The 23,969-nt window shown below is 45.6% G+C and overlaps 2 protein-coding genes across 3 annotated transcripts in view; one reads left to right on the forward strand and one right to left on the reverse strand.

Annotated features, from left to right (window-relative positions):
* Positions 1-3,411, forward strand: part of LOC117900734 (carbohydrate sulfotransferase 4) — a 32,146-nt gene extending 28,735 nt beyond the window's left edge. Inside the window, exons 2-4 of the mRNA XM_034811209.1 lie at positions 1,656-1,838; positions 1,901-2,102; positions 2,164-3,411. Coding sequence (XP_034667100.1) covers positions 1,656-1,838; positions 1,901-2,102; positions 2,164-2,295 — 517 coding nt within the window. The 3' untranslated portion in view covers positions 2,296-3,411. The remainder of the gene's footprint in view (positions 1-1,655; positions 1,839-1,900; positions 2,103-2,163) is intronic.
* Positions 3,412-4,177: 766 nt separating this feature from the next.
* LOC117901674 (developmental protein eyes absent) lies at positions 4,178-23,969 on the reverse strand. Of its 2 annotated transcripts, none has more exons than XM_034812516.1 (5): positions 23,496-23,969; positions 9,376-9,422; positions 5,358-7,139; positions 5,046-5,290; positions 4,178-4,981 (listed from the first exon to the last, which is right to left on the reverse strand). In XM_034812516.1, the coding sequence occupies exons 1-5, from the start codon at positions 23,592-23,594 to the stop codon at positions 4,800-4,802; spliced, it is 2,355 nt and encodes a 784-aa protein (XP_034668407.1). In that variant the 5' UTR covers positions 23,595-23,969; the 3' UTR covers positions 4,178-4,799. The 2 variants fall into 2 exon arrangements, with proteins under 2 accessions (XP_034668407.1, XP_034668408.1); XM_034812517.1 differs by lacking the exon at positions 23,496-23,969 and adding an exon at positions 12,798-13,122.

Below are 23,969 nucleotides of genomic sequence, written 5' to 3' on the forward strand. Positions count from 1 at the left end.
GACTCTGGCACTGGCAGTGGCAGTAAAGCCCTCTGTTATTTGTTAGTGTTACGGTTATTATTTTTGCCTACCCCAACCACAGCCACAGCCGCAGAACCCTTCCTAAAGAGTACACGCTACAGTAGAAGCAACTGCAGCAGCAGCTGCCAATCTTTTTTTAAGTTCTGTGTAACGCAAGGTTTCATCTACTATTGTTCCGATATTTCAGTTTTATATACCCTATTTTTGCCAGCTTAACGACAACCCTCTGGAAACATTTTACACATTTCCCTCGCTCGAGAATGAACTCTGCGGAATGCTCGTTTCCATTTATCACATTCGGGTGCTCATTGCGGATGCGGATACATATTCCGTATACTATGTAAGCTGTAGATGTGGCTACATGTTATGTGCATTGGAGATATAGCTGCTAGATATATGTACATATGTTTGTATGTGCAGTTATAGATGTTTACATTGTTTCCAATCCGCCACAAACTCATTAGCATTGTGGTTAAGTGGGTGCAGAGGAAAACCTAACCTCTGGGTTGAAGGAAGGGAAAAGTGTTTTCATGCCCTACGGCTGCCGCCTCTGATGATGATGATGATGCTCTTCTCTGCTGTGGATAAAGGGGGAGTTCATGATTTGAATATATGCATGCAATACGCTTGTTGATTTTTGGGGAGTGCCATGATGGCGCCCACAGACAATTGCTAATGAAATTTTGAAAGTGGGAATTGATAGATGCTCGAAATAAATACGAAATTTGCCAAATTTAAGCAAAAGATGAGATTTTGTTCTGTTTACGGCTTTTGGTACAAAGTTTTTGGTACAAACTTTTTGGTACAAAGTTTTTTGGTATAAACTTTCGGTACAAACTTTTAGGAACGGACTTTCGGTATTTTTGCAGCTGTGATAAGAAATGGGAATTTCAGGAAATTAAATGAAAACTGTCCATAGAAATCAGTTAAGTAAATACAATTAATTGTTCGTTGCGGTACAGATAGCTGCATGTGGTATCTAGAACTGTTTCTTTATTTTTGGGCACCACTGTAATTGTTTATTGGTTTGGCAGCGCTACAGCCGGCCCTCTGGACCGCAGTACAAACCCATTACCGACCCCAAACTAATGCTCCAGCTCCAGTTCCAACAACCGCAATCAACAACCCTCGAGCCGCCACGTTCCCGCGCTGTTGCTGTTTCCGCTGTTTGCCATTTTATCAGCATTTTGTAGTATCCGCTTAGGCAAAACATTTTCATGAAATAATTCAGCAAACGCAAATGCATTTGCTGGTGGCAGTTGCTGGCGAGGATGGAGTGGAGCATCGCTTTGAATGTTGTAATTAAAAACAGTTTCCAGTTGGTGGAATAGGAAGATAGATTACATTTGGCTTGAAACCCATCTGGAACGAGACTCGTGCTGGGCTTCATTAAAACGCTAATTATGCGGCCATTATAGAAGTTTTAATTCGATTTAATTGAAAGCCAATTTCAAGACCGTCTACCGACTCCAGCTCCAACTCTGCCTCCAACTATTGTTATGGCAAAGTGAACTTCACGGCTCCGTGCACAACTATTACGCCAGCCACGGCAGCAATTATATATCACTCGTCAAACAGATATTTGTATGCCATATGATTACTGATTCTATCATTTCTCTCTTTCTCTCCAACAGTCTGTCCAATGTGCGGATTGTTCTACTGGTGAGGGATCCGCGTGGAACGATGCAGTCGCGTCGGCATCGTGTGTGGTGCGGTGGCCACGAGGACTGCGAGGATCCGCGACTGGTGTGCCAGGATCTGCAGGATGACTACAAAACAGCCGAGATGCTGCTGGAGAAGTATCCATCGCGTTTCAGGTAAGCCGCCCAACTATTTACTTTCCACAAAAAACTAATGCCAGTTATTTTTGTTTCGATAGAACCTTGCGCTACGAGGATCTATCATTGAATCCCAGTGAAATGACCCAGGACATACTTCAGTTCTATGGCCTGCCATTCGATCCCGCTGTGGAGGAGTTTTTGGAGACGCACACCAAGGTGAACATTGGCGGCGTCAGCTCCACATATCGTGATTCCAGATCAGCGCCATTCCATTGGATGCAGGATCTAAAGCCAGATGAGGTGAGTACAAGAAGGATACATTTTGTGGGCTGCGTTATTCATACCTCTCTCTGTGTTACAGATCAAGCAAATCCAGGATGTTTGCATCGAGGCCATGGATCTGTGGGGGTATCGTCGCATCGACAACTTCAGCAACTTCTCCAGCCTCCAGTTGAGCTTCGATCCGATGGTGCTGCCGCCGCCGTTCACGTGAAGCGGCATTAGTGTTAGCTGATCTATCTATAACGATAACTGATAATGATAACTAATTCTTCTACTTGGTACATTTTGTTGTGATATCGTCGTGTTGAGCGAGCAAAAAGAAATAGGCAAAGAACGGAAGGAAGGGCAAGGAAAAAGCAGTGAGGAGATTGAATGAGAAGAGAATGCATTGTGGAAACTCGGCTTCATGGCTGGCACATTTTTGCTAAACACGCAAACACACTTAACTGAGCAATAGTTATTAATAATATTATACTGAATATATACAATATGGAATGCATAATTTTAGTAATTGGCGAATTTTGTGTAGAGCGTAACAGCGTCAAGCGTAAAGCGTAAAGCGTACAGCGTAAAACGGTATGAAAACCAGTCGAATATCATTTAGTTTAGGCCTAGCATTTAAGCAAAACCAATAACTGAGAAAGGAAGAACTTAGTCTATTTAGGGCTGCGTATTAAGTATTGTTTACTTGGCTTTTTGATGTAAATTATTTAGGCAATGAAACTTTTGTAATTCAGCTTGACGAGTGCATAGAAAATCCAGTGATCTAGCGTCTAACACAAACGTATCTAAACGTATCAGCATCGGTCGGTAACTAACTAAAAGAAAAACACTAAAGTGCAGTGCAGTTCAGTTCTGTTCTGGAGAGTAGAGAGCAATTATACAACAAATGTTTGGCAAACTCACACAAATATTGTGCAATATTATAATCAAAACGTAAATCACGCTAATTTAGACACGAATTTCCTAAAGTATAACACGAAAGCTGATCAAATGAAATTCGATTAAAGATAAAAGCAATGGGCACTCGACTCCTAAGCATAAGTTTCCCTAGGCATACAAACATACATTATTTTTATGGTTATTTAGTTGTAATTGTAATTAAAATTGTACTATACTTTACTTGTCCTTATTGTCTACCACTAAGTTCGATTCGTTTTCCTTTTCTAAAACGAAGACCCAGTAATACTACTATGTACGATCAAATTGGAAACAAACAAAATTGTGAGTAATTGGATAGTTTGATAAACGATAAAGAATCCAGCAATATTTGCGTAAATTACACTTATTAAGCAAATTACCAAGTGAATAAACAATGAAATTAAAATTAAAGCGCTGTCGGTATGTGAATCGGAATTTTTAAAAAGATTTGTGCTGGAAAAGGGCTTATATGCCTACATGTCTGGTGGGAAACAATCAGGGTCTCAGAAATTAATTTATAATTAATTAAGGCCTTAATTTCGTGGATCGGGGAAATTATCGCCAACACAGGAAAGTGTGGACTTCCTGGATCTTCAGATAAATGGCATTAAACGGCACTATGAGTCAGATTCATTAAAAACCAGGGCATACTTTCCGGATCAAACATCACAACGGACCGCGGCGCCACAAGGCATTTTACATGGCACAAGTGGCGCCCCCAAGTGTCTGTCGAAATGTACGAAAAAAAATGTTGTCTCAAAAGTAGGGGTTTTGCCTACATTTTAGATCCAACTTTTGTCGCTTACTTGCGTGCCTTCCCTTTGAATTATTAGGGCGATGATCTTCTTCGCATATAAATTAACATGAATCAGTCATAAATCGCATGTGATTCAACATATATTGAATATGATTCGGTACACTTTGAAGCAGATAGTTCGCAGGTTTTTTTGTGGTCTTTTTCATTGAGTCAAAAGCTGGCTGCTACTAAACTAAGTTACATAGTTGTCAGCTGAGAGGCGCGTAGGCGCAAAGTTCAAATGTACAAACTGCGTGTTACTAGTTTTGGCGTTACTTAAATCTCTTTAATTCCATAATTTACTGTCCGATTTGGATATTTTAGTGATTTATGCATATGCATATTTGTGAAGGAAGAGTACGCTTGTAGAAGTTGTTTTTGCTCTTTTATTAATGTTTTTGTTTTTAATATATTTTAAATATAGTTTAATATATGCAGCTATATAATAGTTATTTAAAATTTGAATACTACAGTTTGTCGAATTATTTATTTATAATTATGTTTACTCTGCCTCTGCAGGCGCTTTAAACTAAAGACTTTAAACTAATTTTTGTTGTGTTTGCTCCGATCGATCTGTGAGGCTCCACCACGCCAGACTTCCTCGATCCGCTTCGGTCTGCTATCTGCTATCTGGTATTGATTGCTACTCTAAGGTGCTAAATACGTATATCGTTAGTTTAATTCATTCATTAATTAATTATACAATTGAAACAGTTTTCGTGCGGCTGCTTGCTGGCTGCAAATAGTTGGATTAGGATTGGATCTAAAACTATATAATACAATAAAGTCTTGGCATTAAAATTATAAATTGTTTAAACAAAATAATTAAATTATTTTGCGCTGGTTTACAGTTTACAGTTTACAGTTTCCTTATCTCACACACACACATTCAATAAATTAGTTAAACATTTTGCCGTTTGTACTCAAAACTGCTTCGAGCGTCCCTCCCAAATTCTGTTGCCATTTCCATTTCCACTTCCGATTCACAGTTTGGCCTTTCATAAGAAGCCCATGTCGAGGGCTGTGTACAGGGCGCGTATGTCGCTGTGTGCCGAGATACGCCAGAAGGGGAAGTTCATGGCCTTGGCGGCGGACTCCTCTTCGGCGCCATCGCCAATCACCACGTAGGTGCTCTTGCGCCCAAAGCGTGTCACGATCCGTTCATAGCAGGTTTCCTGGCCTACAGAAAAAAAGACTACAGGTTAGCACCGATTTGGAATGCATCTCTCTGCCTCTCCACTCACCAATTTTGTGCGCACTGTAAATGTTCTCGATGTTGAAGATGCTGCCCAGTCCGAAGAGCAGCACCTTGGCCAGCGCTGGTGCCAGCTGCGTGGAGGTGACCAGCACATTGACGCAGTTCTCGCGCTGTGAAATCATGCTGAGGCACTTGAGCGCCAGCGTCGCCCAGTTATCGGTGGCCACCTCAATCTCGGAGCGTATCTGCAGCCAGGCCTCACGCTTGCCGGGTCCCAGCAGAGTGCCAACGCTGCAATAGAGGAAGGAAAAAGAAAAGTTAGTGAAAAGTGCTACAGGAATATGGTCTAATTACTTACTTTCCCCTGTAGCTGTTGTAGATGTCCTTGATCTTGCGATAGCGAAACGCCAGCTTGCGCATCCAGTCCACGCCGCCGCGCACTCCCGTGGGCAGGCAGAGATTGGGTGGCGCGCCGGGTGGTGTGCCCGTGTGGAAGCCATCGGTGGCAAAGTTGTAGGCGCTCAGGTCCTGGCCGTTATCGTCCGAGCTGACATCGTCGATGTGCACCTGGTCACACTCCTCGATCTCGTTGAAGAAGAAGTGCGTGTCGGCCATGTTGAAGACCATTTCCTCCATGCGGAAGGCGATGGTCATCAGGGTGCTGTGGTCTTTGGTATAGCGATTCGCGTAGCTGCCCGAGAGCAGCGTGTGGAAGATGATCAGCGTCTCGTCCAGGTCCCAGACGAACACTCGCTCCGGCTGCTTCACCGCCTCGCTGTTGCCCGTGTCCGAGGCTGTGCTGCGCGTGGGGCTCGGCTGCTGGTGGCGCCGGCCGCGTGCTCGTCCCGTCTTGCCCGTGGGCGTTGTCTTGGTGGCCGATGCATTCGAGGAGCCCGCCGTGCCCACGCTGCTGCCCCCGCTGGAATTGAGAGCTGCCGCAGCAGCTGCCACAGCAGCAGCAGAGCTGGCCGGGCCGCTGCTGGCCAGGCCCGAGGCGGCGTTGGGTGAGATCGGCAGCGGGGAGTGCGGCGAGTGGGTGGCATGGTGCACGGGCGTCGTCGAGTGCGTGTCCGTGGGGCTCTCGGAGAGATTGGAGCTGGCCGCCACATGGAAGCCGTGCCCGTGGCTGGCACTGGAGCTGGGTGAGCTGACGGCATACGGCGAGTAGTTGGCCGGATTGTAGTAGTTGCCGTACTGCTCGTTGTAGTAGCCGCCGTAGTCCTGCTGCGCAAAGTTGTTGTAGCCCGCGTAGGGATTGCTGTACAGCTGCGAGTTGTTGTTGCCGCCGCTGGCATAGGTGGGCGTCAGATAGGCAGCCGCCGCCGCCGCTGCACCCGGCTCCATCTTGGCCTGCCGAGCAGCCGTGGCCGCTGCATAGGGTGCTCCGTAGCCGGAGTAGAACGGCGGCGGCGTGTACTGCTGCATGCTGTTGTAGTAGTAATAATCGTGCTTCCCATCGTACACGGCTGCAGCGGCGGCGGCCACGGCCGAGGAGTTGACAGCCGCCGCCGTGCTGCTGTCCAGCGGATTGGCGGCACTGCAGCCATACAGATTGGGTCCACTGCTGACCGACGTCACCACGCCATTGTCCAGCGCGGCATGCACCTGCTGGCCGGGACTGCGGGACTCCGACTTGACAGCGGCACCCGATCCACTGCCATCGTGCGTCCAGTGCGACATCACAGATCCACCGCTGACACCATCCTCGACCGCACTGCCGCCGGCCTGCTGATATGTGGAGAAGCTGCTGCTGGCCGACTGTGCGAAGCTGGAGGCTGCCGCCAGGCTGCAGCTGCTCGGATTCGGATTTGGGTTGCCGTTCACGTGCGGATTACTGCCCGCATAGTGGCCGCTCAGCGAGGCCAGCGAGCTGATGGTCGGCTGCAGCGGCTGGCTCTGTGGCGGCAGTCCCAGTGGACTGCACTGTCCAACCACGCCTACGCCCACGCCAACGCCCACGCCGACTCCAACGCCCACACCGACGCCCATGGTGGCCCCGGCGCTACTTGGTCCATTGCTGGCCAACACGGTGCCGGGATGTGTCTGCTGTTGTTGGCTCTGTTGCTGCTGCTGCTGTTGTTGTTGCTGTTGCTGCTGGGTGTGTGGCTGTTGCTGCTGCTGCTGTGAGAGATTGCAGAGGCTGTAATGGATACAAGGGAGGCAAATGATGAGCAAGGAAAGGGCAAACGGTGTTTGATATCCTCTAATGACACACAAAACCTCATCAAAACATGCAACCCCAACCCCATACTGCATACTGAATGCTGCATATCCCCAAGTGGAATCCATCAAATCAATGCACATGGACAGGGACGAAGTGAGAGTGAGAGAAGCCGAAGCAGCAACGAACCTTTGCGCTCGTTAAGGAAACTCGTAAAATGTTTTCCAATAATCTTTAAACAACCATAAAATTAACGGCACGTTGTTCGGCCTGCACCATAACCGAAGTCAAGTGTGTCCCACAGCCAATGCCCAGACCCAGTCCCAGACCCAGACCCAGTCCCAGACTAAAGGGCTCTTTAAAAATCTTGTCAAGTGTTATAAATATTTTTCTACGATCTCTCGCTGGCCTTTTTTTTGCTTTCTGCGTTGTTTACTTGGATTTGGATTTTGGGCTGAGGAAATCGCTTTTCGTGCTGCCTTTGCGGCGCACTTGAGAGGCTCGTTCTGGCTGCCCTTGCCCTGCCCCTGGCATGTGCGGACAATCCCGAACAAGTCCCGTTCAACTGTGCCCCCGCCCCTTGCTTGTCGCGGGGACATGTGTGCAGCAAATGTCAAAAATGCCCAAAAAGAGCGGCGACAAATATTTTTTTTATATTTTACGATTTGTGTTCTTGTTGCTGTTGTTTCTTCTGTGTGTTTCTACCCTCGTTGCTATTATTATTAACATTTAAGTAGAAACAATTGCCGCTCAAACCGAAAGTGCACTAATTGAAAAGTCCCAAAGGGCCTCCAGCCCCAATAAAAATCAAATAAAAACCCAAAACTGAAGAATAAATCAACGAAAAAAATCAAAACAATGAAAAATGCTCAGACACAAAAATAAAGTAAGTGGGAAAGGAGGGAGCGCATAGATAAATGGGGGAGTATTTCTGGTAATACAATCCTTTTCGTCAGCTAAATTAAATGGAGTTGCCATCCCCACCCGCATACCACACAAAAATACCGTTAGACAACAATCAGTTGGGCAACCCCGCCACAGCCGCAGCGATGTGGGAAGACTTATTCTCTGTGTCTATCTGTGACCTCTTCTTGTCATTGGCAAGTGAATCTCTCTATCCCAGTTTGGTATATAAATTCCTAACACTCGTCTTGCATGCGTTGATGTTGTATTTCAGCTCTTAATGTGTTACTTTTGCATGAAAATATTATACCAAATGTCCTCCAATTAAAAAACTTCTTCTATTTGAATTCAAAACAACCTTCCAATAAGCTGACCCGAACTTCCGAGCAAGCATTAAATAATCATAATAATGAAATAATTTGGAATACCTTTTTATAGATTTAAATCATCTGCAACGATTCTTTCCCCTTGTGTTCTCCCCTTTTCTTTCCCTGTGCTCCCATCTTTTGGCTTCAAGAAAATTTGTAACAATTTTTCATAATTTTAATAGGAAGGTAAATTAAGTGCCCAATTTCCAGCGGAATCTGACACCTCGAGATGATTTTCTTTGGGCCTGGGAGAAGGGAAAGGGAGACATTTATCTTGCGAGCACACAAAAGGGGAGCAGCCGCTGGGAAGCTGGGAAGGGAAAGCATATTTTCCCTGTGAAAAACGACGCGTGCGCTGCTTATATTTGGGGGTTTGAGTGATTCAACATTTCGAGTGGATCTACGCCCACCCGTTGATGGGAGTTTGTGGTAGCCAATGGGAGATTTACACAAATTATAATGAACATAATTAAAGAGAGAGTGGCAGAGGGGGAGCTGATGTCTTTAAGGCTAAGCCGCAACTGTTGCCGCCCTGAAGCCCCTTTAAGTAGTTGAAATCTTTGCTCTGCCCCTTGGCAAGTGTTAAGTGCTCTGACACTTTTTCCGCTCATCTTCGCTGTCTTTGCCTCTGGCTTTGGGCTCTCTTCTGTGTCACATCTGAAGCGTGCACCGAATTCTTTGAATCGTTCAAAACGAGGCATGTGTCAGGTTGTGAGGGCCACATGCAAAATACTTGTGCCCCTGCCCATGCCCCTCTTGTCGCTTCATTTCAATTGAAACCAATTGAAGATCCCAGTCCCAGTCCCTGACCCTGACCAAGTGTCAGACGCATTTCCTTTCCTTTCTGTTACAAATTGTCTACGCTTACAGCTGCGAGGTCCTTTGTGGAGGTCCTCGAATGGGATACGAATGGGAAATACTCGCACTTGTGGGTGTGTACCTACCGATTGCGTTCATGTGTATCCGTGTGCTCTGTCTTGGGACGTTTAACCTGCAAATCAGATGGAACAAAAATACACAAATTTAGTTAAGAAAACATAGAAGACAGAATAAAAGAATATTGTTATATAAAGCGGAAGAATTTGTTTATAAACAACTCGCCACCTCAGACACTGATTGGCGGTCTGCGTCTGCTGTCTCCCCTCGCAAATGCTGACACCTGCACTTCCCACAAACGAAACTTTATTTGGGTTATGGACTGACTGACTGTCTTTCCACCCAAAAAAAAAACAGCGAATTTTACATAATTTTCCATCGCCACTGACTGTCGCGACAGCGAATTTCGAACGCAACTTGCGTGGGAAAAAGTTTTCTTTGGGCTCAAAAATTACTACTCAGAATTTGTCGGATGTACGGCGCCATTTAAGGGGACACACACACAACAGAGGGACAGAGTGCGGCAGCAGCACGCAGCAGCAGGTGGTGCGAGCAGATAAGAAAATGTCACGAAGAGAAATTCCGCGAGAGAGAAGGAGCTTTAGATGATAAGAAGCGAGGAATGGCGAGAGAGAATAATGATAGAAAGAAGAGAAATCTTCAAGCAAAAGAGGAGACTGCATAGAAAATAAACACTTAATGGAAAGAGTACAATTAATAAAAGATTCTACACTCCAAACCTAAAAGCGTTAAGCATTAAGATTTAAGCGGCTAAGTAAGTTTGACAAATGCCAAATACTGCGAAAGGAAGTCCAAGCGGCAAACAAATTTATGCAAATCGAACGGAAGCCAGATAAATCGACAGACACAGAGACAGAGACCCGAACCCACATCCAGGTGCTGGAATGTCTCCTGCCCTTTGCTCAACCCACCCTCTGAGTGTAGCAGCAGCACTCCAAAAAAACAAAACAAAAAGTTGAGCTGCTTTTGGTTGACAGCTTCTACCGATGACCACACGCACGCACTGTCCATCATCTGTTTGGTTGGGCATCGGTGGGGGGGCTTGGGGGTGTGCAAATTTGTCGCCGGGCAACACGCGCTTCAGCGACGAACGCGACGAACGCTTCAACGGTAGCGTTTCAACGCCGCGCATCGCCTGGTGGACCGACCACGAGCATTGAGCATTGCGTGTTGCACGAGCATCCGAATACGAATCCGAATTCGAAGCTCAATCTCCTTCGTATGCAAAAAAGAAGGTAGAAAGAGAAGAGGTGGAGAGGAGTGGAGTGGGCTGCTTGCAGGAGATGAAGAAAAGATCCAAATGCAACCTTTTACTAAACTAATTTATGGCACAAGCTGACAACGTAAACATTAACACAGACAACGGACACGGACAAGAGCAGAGAGCATCAGCACTGGGAGAGAGTGCGAGTGCAAGGGGGCTGGTCAAAGCTGCAGAGTGCAGCAGCGGGAGCGAGCGAGCGAGCGCGAGAGACAGACAGCGACAGAGAGAGGGAGATAGGGAGAAATAACTAAAGAGAGGGAGAGCCGTGCTCGTTGTAGACCTGTTTTCGAGCATCTTTAACGAAATTCCTGTGATCGTAATCTCTTTGTCTCTTCTGCTGCTTTAGAAGAAGATTAAAACACACAAACAGACAGACGGACGGACAGACAGACAGACACAGAGAACGGGCTGGGAGACATAAGGCACAGGCAAACAAAAGACGACAAGAAGACGGCGACAAATTTTTTATTAACCTGGCCCTAAGCCTGCCCATGCCCCCGACCCGACTCTGATTCTCCTCGACTTCGACTTCAACTCCGATTCCGTTTCGGGGATACCCCCATCCTCAGCTCAGGGCCGCCTGCTCGCTCGATAAGCATCAAAATTTGTTTTTTCTTCGTTGGGCCCTATCCCCCCCGCCCAACCGCATGACCTGTGCGACCATCCTTTAACACTTTGGCACGTTAATTACGTTCGGGGCCACAATCATCGAATCATCGTATAATCAACAATCGCCAAGTGTCAATCGCTGGGGCCATAATCAATATTTTGACTCTACAACAGTCCCCGTCCCCGTGCCCACCTAAGCCATGCCAAGCCATGCTCTTCGCTGCTCTTGGACAGACTTATTCTCTTTGTCATAAATTACATGCAGCGCGTATTGTCGCAGTTGAATTATGGCGTGTTAATTTTTACGATTACGGCTTAAACTTAATTAAAATGTGATTAATGTCGCTGCTCGACGCTGTGGCCCAGCGTCCGGCTTTTGTGGGCCAGGCTCTTTAAATTCTCATAAACCCAGTCCCGGAACACAGAGAGCAAGAGAGAGAGAGAGAGAGAGAGAGAGAGAGAGTGCCAGAGACCTGTGCGAGTGTTGTAATTTATGCTCTATTAATATTTCTTCTTAAACATTCAACAGCCAGCTGTACTTTCTGTGGAACCCACTGCTGCCTCCTCCTCTAACCCCATGCAAGTCAACGTTCGACGTTCGATGTTCGATGTTCGTGATGTTTCCTTAAAGATTTTACTTTGTCTTAGAGCTAGGTTCGGGCAGCCATAAAGGCTACGACCACTCGTAGTAAGTGTGTCTGGTATGTGGCTTGGTTCCATTAAATCTTATTGAGATGCTCATTTGGGAATAGAGTTTTCAAGGGAAATTCCAATAAATTTGAGAGTATGCCTATAAGAAATGTCCATAGGTTGTAATTAACAGCTGATGAACAATTAGAGAAGAAGAGGGAGCAGATCCTCACTCTTAGTTGACTCTTTACAGTTTTTACCTTCCCCAGTTTAAGCCGATTATGATGTTGGGTAGTACAATTGTGGTCAGGTGCACAATGTTTATAATCTTAATCCCCATTTAGGCATCCCCCTACACAACATTTAGGGAGAGTCCATCAAATGTTTGTTTCTTTTATAATGGGGATAATGCTCAATAAACAATAAATATTTAGGATGATTCAAAGGTGAAGAAGAGTCGTTAAAAAGGGAATGTGAAGTGTTATTCTGATTTAAAAATAATCTGAAGATTTTCTTTAATCTTTAATAAGTATTTTAATGGGCATAAGCTTGCTTTGATTTATGTCTTGAGTTTTCCATGATATTAAATCCTCTACTAAAACCTCTAATAAACAACATCAAACACTCAGCTCAAGTCTCAGCTCTGATCTCTCGTCTCCTTGGCAAACTAAAGTTGGTTTCTTCGGGTTGCCCCACAGCTAGGAGAAGCCCCACAATTGCACCACCAAGGAAGCTGCAGCCAATGGCTATAAAAACAATAACCATAGCAATAGCAATAGGAAAAGGCATTGGCAACAGCAAATGGCAATAACGCAAAACATTAACCGACGGCACAGCCACAGGCCACAGGCCGCAGGCCGCAGGCCGCAGACTGAAAGTGGTTTTGCACATCACTTGTAGAGCTTCTTCTCTTGTGAATAGATCTTGAAAATCTGAGAAATAGATGTGTGATTATTTGATGATTACCTTTGGCTCGATCATTTTGTCAATTAATCCGCAACGCGGCGCAGCATAGTTGTAGGGCATGAGGGTGACCATTCTGAAGAACTTTCACACAAAAACACACAAAACGAATAATTGGAGACAGGATTCCGATGATCCGATGGATAAAGATGTTTCGCAATCAAATGCCTTTACAGTGGATTAGCATGAGGCACAAAAACACACATCACATGGGAAGTAAAATAAGTAAATCACACGAGAAATATCTATTATATTTTCGGGTTCTAGAGAGAGAGAAACTCGACGACCGACTCGACCGGTTCCCGTAGCGTACGCTTTGAATGGCTTGAATCGAATGAATGTGAATGTGGTTGAAACACCACCAGGCCAGGCCAGGCCAGCCAGACCCGGGGGAAACACTCAGCACTCAGCACACAACACACTCGAGTGGCTGATGTTTGAGTGAAAATGCCAGCATTGGATGGCGGCGGCGGGCACTCGGAACGAGTTCGTGCGAGCAGTCGCTGAGCATATGGCCGACTCTTTTCCGCACACACACGAACACACACGCTGGCATGGGTAGACTCCGCCCCTTTCGGAACAGGGGTGCTCGGTCCTCCACAACAACCACTTTTCCATGCGTAAAGTTTTTGTTTGGAGTTTTGGAGACGAGCTGGATGCGGGCGAACAATGCCGCTGGGCCAACACCATTCGAAAATCGTGTTCCAATATATTCCGCATAAATTAATTAACAATTCGATGCTGATCCGATGCTCTGGTGGCCCATCCATCCATTGCTGGCACATTATACAAATTAATAAACTAATCAGATGAGTGTTTCGAATACTCCCAATTTTCAATGGGAACCGACAGCCATTTTATGGCAATCATAAAACTCGAAACAACAAACACAATCATCTCGGGTAATTCAAGACGCTCCAAAAAGTTATTGGTTTCGGCGGTTTCTGCTCTTGTGTGGTGGATGGATCCGTAACATATTAGAAAAGGAGCTCCCCGAATCGGAATACTATTAAATACATTCATGAATGTATGGGGCATGTAAGGCGAGACGAAGCGTGCTGGCTATAGTCCGTCGATACGCGATATCTCACATCGAATGTCGGGCATGTCTGATGTCTGACCCAACAATTTGGCATCTAATCAAAATCACAGAGGGCCCCCACGAATCACTTTCGCTGGTAATTTGGAAACAATAAACCAGATGCTGAAGCGATGGTTTTAATGGTTGTTAACTAAGGCAAGGAATTGCTTTAATTTTGGTGTAAGTTTTGAGAGTTTCCCTTTAAAGTTTGTTTGTTTTAGCAATGAAAATTCTGCCTGCCAAACCTCAAACCTTCACATTACATTATTTATCAAGAAACGCTCCTCCTGTCGTATCATAAACAACCCACAATCGCACATTTATTTATTTATACACAAAATCCCGACGCCAGTTGCTGCAAACAACTTGTAAACGATTTTTATTGATTTAACACTTAATTTTTTCGCCCAATCGTCTAAACAAACATTGACGGGGAGTCGGAAGTCGTCTGAGAGTCACTTCGAGTGTCTGCAGATGAGGTTTCACGTAAACACAGCAGCAAGTGCAGTTGGAAAAACAAATTTCGACTCATATGCAGTGGAATTGTGGGCAAAAAGCTTACTCACTCCCCTCAGCAGACACGGCACTGGGGAGAAAGTGAAAACAAATGTCTGGCGAAAGTAATTCGAATCAAAGGGCCAATCTTAATTATCGATTTCCAGGCGGAAGGGTAATCCTTTTGGTTTTTGTGCACAGCTTCAAAAGTGTTAAAGGAACCTCGACGACCCCTTTGGGGAGGAAATGGTTGAGCCAAGTTGGGCATTAAATTTGCCTTAATCGCTTTAGCACGATCGTGAGACAACATGTCGTCAATTATATCTACGATGATCAGCAGCAGCAGCAGCAGCAGCAGCACCCCTCTGCTCCTGTCCTGTCCAGAGCATAAACTCGTATCTCCCCCTAAAGATCCCCACTTTGAGCATCTTCTGTAAACAAATCTGCGCACAATTTGCTGCATTTGCAGATATTTCTTGGGGTCTGGCGTGGTCTGGCATGTTGCTGAGACTTGCACATTTGTCGTGGACCGGTTGCCGATCGTCCATCCTGTTCGCCCCCTCTGCCTCTGCCTCTGCCTCTGCCCCGTTTTGTTGAACGTGCTGATCGTGCGACTGCCACACAATGGTGGCTCAGAGCTCGGCTGTGGCGGCGGCGGAGGGCAGGCCAGGGCCCGAAAGTGTTTAAGATTTACGTTCGGTTTTGATCGGCCTGGACCTCCCCGAGTGTTGTATTAATTTTACACACAGCACCCGAGCCAGGGGGATCGGCAGAGGATGGCTAGCGGCTAGTAGACGGGCATCGCCTGCTGTCCTGTTGCGGGCGCCATTTTAATGCCAAAGTTTTAACACCTGAGTCGAGCACATTTGTTGCCCATGTTCGCATTCTTACAACTTGATCTGGGCCCTGGCTGTTCCTGTTGCACATCTAGATAAGGACTTCAGGCTCTAAAACATTGAATGGCTTGTTTCTTGTCATTTCCTTGGGGTCTCTCGGTCTCTCCCTGCGTACCTCAAGTTTCCCTCTGCTTTTCCACAGTTCAAAAGTCAGCGCGGGGAATGCGTCATTCGCCTAGGAAGTGGGTCAATTTTTGCTGATTACAGAGAGACATTTATTATGTGTCAGCACATGCCAATGCTCTGAGGCATTCTTAGAGCCATTTGGCAATCGCTGAGCCATGGAACCACACAAATGAAAAATAGAAAAACAAAATTGCGGAGAGCCACAGAAAATTATATATGTATGTATATAAATACTTCATTTGCATGTTGGCACGAAGCAAAGAATTATTATTCCATTATTCCATCCTACTCCTACTCCTACTCCCCGTTTATGCTGATGCTTTTGCTTGGGGTTTCTTCGTTTTGTCAGGGAATTTTTGTGTTCTCTTCAATGAAAAAGCACAAAAGATTGTGTAACCGAAACGCTTGATACTTCCCCTTGATCCGCTTTTCCCCACACAATCTTTTCTACAGAAACTTGCGAAAAACTCATAGCTTTGCAGGTATAGTATTTCCCTTTTGGAAACACATTTTCCACTTGTGTAAATATTTGTATTTAAAACAAAAACACTCTACTCTGCAGTGAAATCTCAGACGATCAGCTGTTCAAGAGTCGCAGCTAAATAGTGTCGTAAATCATTCGAAATATTGTTTGAGATTTCAGATTTGAGACAACTATTTTATGGATCATTAAAGTGTGGGGCCAGCAACTACTGTGCTGGCACCATAAAAAAGATGAACATAAACTTTGATTTTATGAATCAAAGCAGAGGAGAAGAACGAAAAACAAAGACTTGAACTGTGTGCACTGCGGACTGCAGAGTTTGAAGTGTGAAGTGTGGAGTGTGGAGTGCATTGTATGTGGGCGAACGAAAATAAACCGCGTCAGGAATTGCATTCTATGTGCGATTCACTTTGCCCCCCATCCCCGTTCCCGATCATGGATTTGATTGAAGCTGTTTGTGATGATGATGATGGCCACCAGGGTAGAGCCAGAAACGCTTCGTTTATGCTTTCATTCTAGGGAAAAGAATATTATGCGGAACCTGTGTTTGTGCTCCGGGCACGTGCCGATATGGGAGTGTTACAGATGGGGAGGTCATGCCCAAGGGGGATTGAGCAGAGAGAGAGAGAGAGAGCGAGAATCGCCATGGTGACCCGCCAAGTAAAACAAACATTGGTCAGGAATTTCATTAAAAGCGGGATACCTCCCGGACTCTCTATGTGGCGTTCTCTTGGCAACCAAAACCCCCCCTCGCTTCTCGCTGCCCATGCCCAGCAACCTGCTGGCCCACCCACCGAGCGAAGTGTGTCGCCTGTCACTGGGAATGAGCATCAAAACTCAGCGAGCGCCCTGGAGTGTGGGTAGAGCAGCCAGCAGTACGTGATAGAGTGGATTGTGGCACAGAATGAAGGAGAGTGGTGATTGCTCTGGTGGTTGGGGTGTGGGTGTACAGCATGGTTTACCTGTGGGAACGACTCTCTAATTAATTTAATTATGCGCTCTCGTCTAGCGCGTGTCAAAACGCGAAACAACCGACAACAAAATTAAATACTCACGCCTCGCCGAGCCCTAAGCCAAAGCGCCCTCAACTATGCAACGCGAACATATGTTATGGATGAGCCCAGCACCCTGGAAGGTTGACTACGGCAGGGTGTGTTGGGCCTGCAGAGAATGCAGCCACACAGAGGGTGGAAAAAGTGGTGGAGTGCTAGAGGAGCAGCAGGCGAGAACTTTCATAAGACTTTCTTAGATACTTTCATACCTCTAGCAGCAATCATTGCCCTGATTGGTAGTTCCACACTACAGCGTATCCCTTTGTCGACCCCTTACAATATTGTTTCTGTTTCCCGTTTTTTTTTGTGTTAAGCGTTGCCAAGCCTATTCTCATCCCAATTGGAATCCTCACGGCAACGGCAACGGCAAACGATGAGGCATCGCTGACAAATTGAATTTGTAAACTTGCCCCCGCAGCAGCAGCAGCAGCAGCAGCAACAACAAATCATCGGAGACCCCCGGGGATGCTCCGGCTCCGTATGCTGCGAATGTTATGGATGATGGTAATCCTACACCTATACTCGTACACGTACCGTCCCGTACCCTAGCCATGTTACGCTCCTCTGGATGGACTTTCTAACTTGGTTTCAGCTCGCTGAGTTCTCCATCCTCTTCCATCCTCATCATCATCATCATCATTGCACCCTTACCGGTCTCCCCCACAAGTCGCTTTTCCGAAAGTGATGTGAAATTATAGTAGACCCGCTTTTTGGGTGGGTTTTTCTGTCACCGAGCGGGGTGGGGGCGTGCCAATCCAGTTTGGTGCAGCACACAAAAAAAAAACATACACAATTATTAACACTTATTAATGTTGAGGTTTTTGTGTATATATGGCACCCCAGGGCTTAAATTAAAGTCATCCCAAGTGCCAAACAGCTGCCTCAAGTGCCGCACTTGAGTCCTCGATGCTCGAGCAGGGGGTTGCAGCTACGCCATGGGGCAGCTCCGCATCCCCGGGCTTTGTCGTTGTTTAAGTAGTCATTAAGATTGAGTGTGGATAAGATTTTTTCACAGCTGGCAGTCCCGCGTTTCCTTCCTTCCGCCCTGCAATTAGCCGCTCAACCTTTGACTTTTCCCAACTTCCTGCTGAATCTAGGGGCCATCCTATTGACAGCTATTGTCTTCTAATTAAACAACAATGTTGACCTCATTTCCCAAGATGTCACGGTTCAGGTTCAACGATTGCAAAAAGTTCCTTTAAATTTTCACAATTTTTGGCTTGAAAAATTCTTCAAAATTATTACAGAAAAATGTCTGAGAAATTTGGGTTGCTTTGTTTGTTAATTAAAATCATTGATTGCTGTATGCAACCCTTCAAGGAGTTGGTTGTTGAGCCCTTCAGGTGTGTCTTAACCCTTCTAAAGGTGCTACAACCCTTTTCTTCTGGCTATAATCAGCTGACAGGCAGAGTTCTTTGTGTGTTAATAAAGTTGCAGGGCAGATGGGTTGCGATTGGGAAGGGAGGGTTTTACTATGTGAATTTATTTTCATTAAACTATTTCCCAATTGAAATCAGTGCAGAAAAAAAACCTGCTGAATGGCCAACCAAATGATTGCCTAACTTAGCCAGAAATCACTTCATTGAAGACAGCAAGAGAGGGCCACAGAGAGAGATTCCCTTCTGAACCGCAAACTGTGCCAACTGTGTGCAACACTTCGACTGGCAACTGGCAACCGAATACTTGTACCTCTCCGCCCGTCCCCCGGCCGGAACGACTATCAATTTCAACGTATGTGGCAGCCCTAAAGTTGCAACGGATCGGTTACACCCAGCACCCGGCAGACCTTGGCCACATTTAACTTTTGTGCTGCTTCTGTTCCACAATTGTGCAAAAAAATAGCAAACGAATGTTATAAAAATAGTTGATTATTTCCGTTAAATGTAATTGCTAGAAAAGGGAAGCAGAGAGAGGGGAAAGCTAAGTTGCAGAACCAACTGTTGAGGGGACAACATTCCATCCGCGAACAGGTGCTGCCTGGCATGGACATCTTTATCGAAATCGGAGGCTAAGCCCACTCACTCCACACTCCACCGAAACAGCTCTCAGCACTCTCCTCGATCCCATCCCGAATATCGTAGGAATATCGAATTTCGTTTTACCGCCTCGCCAATCAATGGGCAAAATGTGAATGATTTGTTTGTTGGCATTTTGGCTGCCAATTGTCCAAAGTCTGCTTCTGCCACTGCCACTGGCACCGCTGTTTCTGCTGCTGCACTTTTTCCCAGAGCCCCGGGAAATGGAAGAAAAATGTGCAACGAGGAAATCTGATATTTTTTTTGTGCTGCTTAGAGAGGGCCTGGAAAATTGCTCGGGACCGGGTCAGGCACCGAACAGGCCATGCATTTCGTGGTAAAAATTATTGTAAAAATTCAAGAAAAAGAGAGAGAAAAAACTGTCACGATTGCTAACGAGCAATGGCTTCCTCTGCCCCATTCTTCTGGGTTCTAGGACTGTCTCCCCCTTCACCCAGTCGAGTCAAAGGTCGCACAAATTTGTCTTAGAAAAAACCGCTTAATTGGTAGGGCTGAGGGAATGGGTTGGGATTGGGATTGCCGTTGGGTGTGTGGAAAGGGCAGCTGCCTGTCTGCGCCCGTACTTTGACTGACAACAGCCACACCTAAGTGAAACCCGGAGAGATAGAGATGGCGGTGGAGTCCCCAGTCGACGAATTTTATCATGCTCCAAGCTGTCTGCCACTTGATTGAACCGGAAATGAGGCGCAACCGCAAGATGGAGCCGAGTCGGGTCTTGTTTTCACAGGCTGCGACCACTTGACCCCGCACAACCCTCTGGCAGTGACACTGTAAAGGAGATTCAAAGTAAACCGAATCGGATACCGCGTGGCAGCGTACCCCTTTGCCTTCCATTCTCCTACAAAATGTTTTACATCAATTTGCTGGTTAAAGTGCCGCGGAGCAGCAGCCCCGGCAGCAGCCACACATTTACCCCAACTGTCAAATAATTATGACAAGTTCATTTCGTCGCACTTTTGCTCATTTGTTTAGCTCCCATTTAAATCTATTTTTTCCACAATTTTAACAAGAATTTGTTTAAGCATCAGAACCAACGCTCCACCAATTACCGCAGCGTTGTAAGATTCTCGGATGCTTTTTGATGTGACAGATGCGTCGCCGTGTCGGCTATGAGGTGTGCTTTGGCTCTGCCACAGATGTTACTCTTGGCTCTCCGTGGCTCTCTGTGTTTTCTACTGTTACTCAAAAGTATGCTAGGATTTATGGAGCAGCCATTAAGGAGAATAAATCAGGGGAAAATATGATAAAGATTTCGGTGACTTATCCCAGCAAAAAAACTTTCATGACGTACAATATTAGATCACTCAACGAATGGAGGACTCACTGTCGATAATCTGCTGATCTGCCTCGTAAAGAGTTCTCTCTGTACTATATATAGGAAAGTGCTGGGCTATCTATAGACAAACGGCAGCTCAAAATATGCTGTCGAAAGTGACAATTGATTGCGTGCAGACCTTTTGTCTCATTTGCTGGTTTATTTCTGTGCTGCTACCATTCAAATTTAGACCAAACTAAACCAAAGCAAGCCAAGAGACGCACAATGAGTCATGAGCCAAGGGGCAGACACAAAGCAAATCCTTCTCCTGAGGCACAAATATTTGCAATCATTAGTGAGCATTAGAGATTGAAATCCAGCCGGAAGGGAAAGGACAACCATCAGCCATCAGGTTGCTCTAATTTTCTGTACATCTTTCGGTGTGTTGCTGCTGCTGACAGGCGACATAAAACAGGATAAAAAGGACTAAGCAGCGTCGCCAGTTGAGCGGATTATGGCAAACAAAAGGGCAGCAAGAGTGGGCCTAAGGGATAAACCAGCTTTGCCCATATTGTTCCTGCATGTAACTCAAGTATTATTCATGCAAATTTATGCCACACAATTTTTGTGGTTTTTCTCAAGTAATCACGAATTATGTCAGGCGAAAAGCAAGCGATAAGCGAAAGGCGCACAACATGCAAAGGTTATTCAAAGGGGGAGCAGCTCTACTCTACTCTGATTATTCAGTGGAATTCTTGGGCCACAGATCTTGGAAAATAAAAAAAGAACAGCAATGGAGCACCAAGTTAGGTAAGCTAAAAAATTGATTATGCTGTGGAATTCCTTGGGAAACTTTTGCGCCTGTTCTTGCGGGCTCTTGAGGTTCTTTTTCGGTGTGCAAAAATAAACAGAGACCCTGAAATCACGTTGACAACGAGCATAATCATCATTTAATCCAATGCAAAACTCGTGCCAGGCAGAGCTGCTCCATCTTCCGAGATTTGTTTATTATTCTTATCGGCAGACCATGGCTACCGAAATATTGCGCAGATTTAGCTACCGAAAGATCACAGCTTGGCGAAACTTTCGTATAAACAAATAAACAAGTTCATTTTCTGGAGCAAATTCAATCTCAGAGTCTGAGTGCTGCTGTAACAGGTAGCTGGGAGATGCACAAAAGAAGATTCTGCACTTCCTGTGCCACGCCCCAGACAAACATTTGCCACTTAAGCCGGGGAGGGAGCGCACAGGGGACACAAGGACAAAGCGGATTAACAGCAGCAGAGGAGAAAGATGTCCAGGGGATAAACTGATTCACAGATTATGCTGTAAAAATGTCAGCCAGAGCCGGAGCCGGAGCCGGACATTTGTACACCACAAGCTGGAGTCCCAGTTTGGCAGCAGGACTTCCCCCAAAAAGGTATCCCCCAGGACAACATTTAAAATTTAATTTTTTGGGCGTGGCTGTAATGGAGAGGTGAACACAAAATGAGCAGCGCAGCGCAGCGGAAAACAAATTAAAATCCTTATTTCATCTGGTAAAAACCCGCAGAGGCAAAAGTCCTGCGGGCCCACGCCCTTACAGACGGGGGGACCCCCAGCTGAAATGTTTATGCTCCCTGCTTGAGGTACCCTCCCCCCCCCCCCCTGCGTACATCCCGCATTGTTTGTTGTTATAATGGAAGAGCAACAGCAGCACCGAAAAGCGCAAGGCATCTGCACGGCACGGCATGGCACAGCACGGCGCGTTTGTATGTCCTTTTGTACATTTTGCTGCTCCTTTCCGACTACTCAAATTTCAATGAAATTATCCTCCCGGCATTTCATGTCTGTCCCTCTCTCTCGCTCTCGCTCTCGCTCTCTCTCTCCCTATCTCTCTCTCTCTGTGTGAGTGTGGAACAATGCCGAATAACATTTTTCGCTGAAATTATTTGCTAATGGCCTCAACCAGCACTCTGGCGCTGTCTCTTCCTCTGCTGCCCTTTCGTCCTTTCCTTTTTTTTGCATTTGCATTTATGAGATTTTTGTGTGTCGTCTCTCTGTTGTTCTGTCAAATAGACAAACAAAAATGGCGGCAAGTGACGCTTTTTGTTTGTGTTCCTTTGGCTTAGTGCCTTCCACATCGATGGAAGCCATTTTGTTGGATGGCAGAGAAAGGAAAAAGTTTTGTTTGCCCTGGCAACGCCGGCAGCGAAGACAACGCTGGCAACGCCAACAACCTCGCAAATTGCTTTGCTCCAAAACTTTGCTCAAGTTACGCGGCTGGCGGGGGACTCCTTCCTCACTCGTAAATGGGATGCCAAAAAGGAGAGAGAGTGGGGGATCTGGTAGCTGCCTTGGCAACGCAGGCAATCAATAGACAGAACTCCAGCAGTCCTGGAACTGTCAATCAAAGCAAACAGCACTGAAAGACGACGTTCAGGGTTCATGGATACGTGAAAAATATTCCGATCTACGAGAGATCTCCAATCTCTCAGCAGCCCTTGACCTACTGCCTTCTTGGGCTCAAGATCCCTTTTTGTGGTTTTATTTCTGGTCAAATGATTCCCACTCGATCGGGACAGTATATTTCAGTAATTTTGTGCCCTTTTGTGCGCACTTAAGCTGAAAATTCCCTTTTGACTACTGTCCTGCATTGTCTGCTCGGTCGCTCGCAGCATTTAAAGGATCAGAAATGGCCAAATGCGCAGTAGCATCTTTGATTTCTTACAGTTCACTGTACAGTGGAACTTATCTGCAGCAAATCTTTCAGCCCAGAGGCAACCTTCAGCAGTTCACTTGGAGGTTTTGTAATTATAAATAATTGATGTGGAAAATATGATCTGAGTACTCCACGGAGTCAGGTTTGCAGACATAGAAGTTGCTTTGGAATTATATTTGGCTTCTGCTTAGGAGGAAACGTGTTGGTTATGCAATGTGCTGCGTGTGGTCTAAGTAAAAGCAAAGACTATACAAAGGCACCTAAAAGTTGTTCTATGGTGGGAGTTTTCATGACGTACCGCAGACCTGTAGACCAGTAAGACCAGTACCAAGGGAGCCCGCACCACGAAGCGTCAAAGAAAAATGGAATTTATTCTTGATGCAATATCTTGGTAATTGTATAGACTTTGATACAACAAAGCCAGATATGGTATGATGGAGGAATAAAAGTTGCTATAATTTAGAGAGTGACTTGGGCTTGGACTCAAGAGACATAAAGTAAATCTTTCTCTTCCTTCCCATTTAAGTGTATTAAAATTCCCAGAGATATTAAAGAGGTATCTTCGCTCTACTCACTTTGTAGTAATCCAGTGTTGAAAAGTTCTGACAGGGTACATTATACAACATATTCCAGGTGTTGTAGTTGCTGCTGTGACACTGTCGAAAGCTGCACATTGAAAATGTTACAATTCACAACTGGAAAGTTTCCTGGCCATGGCAGAGACTTATTATTATTATTTTTAATGCACAAACACACAGCTAGGGATCAATTATAAATTTGTTTGTTTGACTGAAATGTCGAATAATTATTCCGTTTTTTATTGCACGGCGCACGACACTCGAATGATGCGATGAATAAACATTAAATTGTGTTAATCGAGCAGTTCCGTTACGCAAATTAATTTGTGCCAAATTAATTTTTTACGATGTGAATGAATGAATGTATTTTTTCTGCTCTACGTCTGGGTTCTGCACTGTTTTGCGTTTTCGCTGAGCCGACGGGTCGGAAGCTTTTTTTCGTTGTCGTATGTACCGTTGTCACTGTGGCTC

Source organism: Drosophila subobscura, chromosome U (assembly GCF_008121235.1).
Source record: "Drosophila subobscura isolate 14011-0131.10 chromosome U, UCBerk_Dsub_1.0, whole genome shotgun sequence".
Taxonomy (NCBI): domain Eukaryota; kingdom Metazoa; phylum Arthropoda; class Insecta; order Diptera; family Drosophilidae; genus Drosophila; species Drosophila subobscura.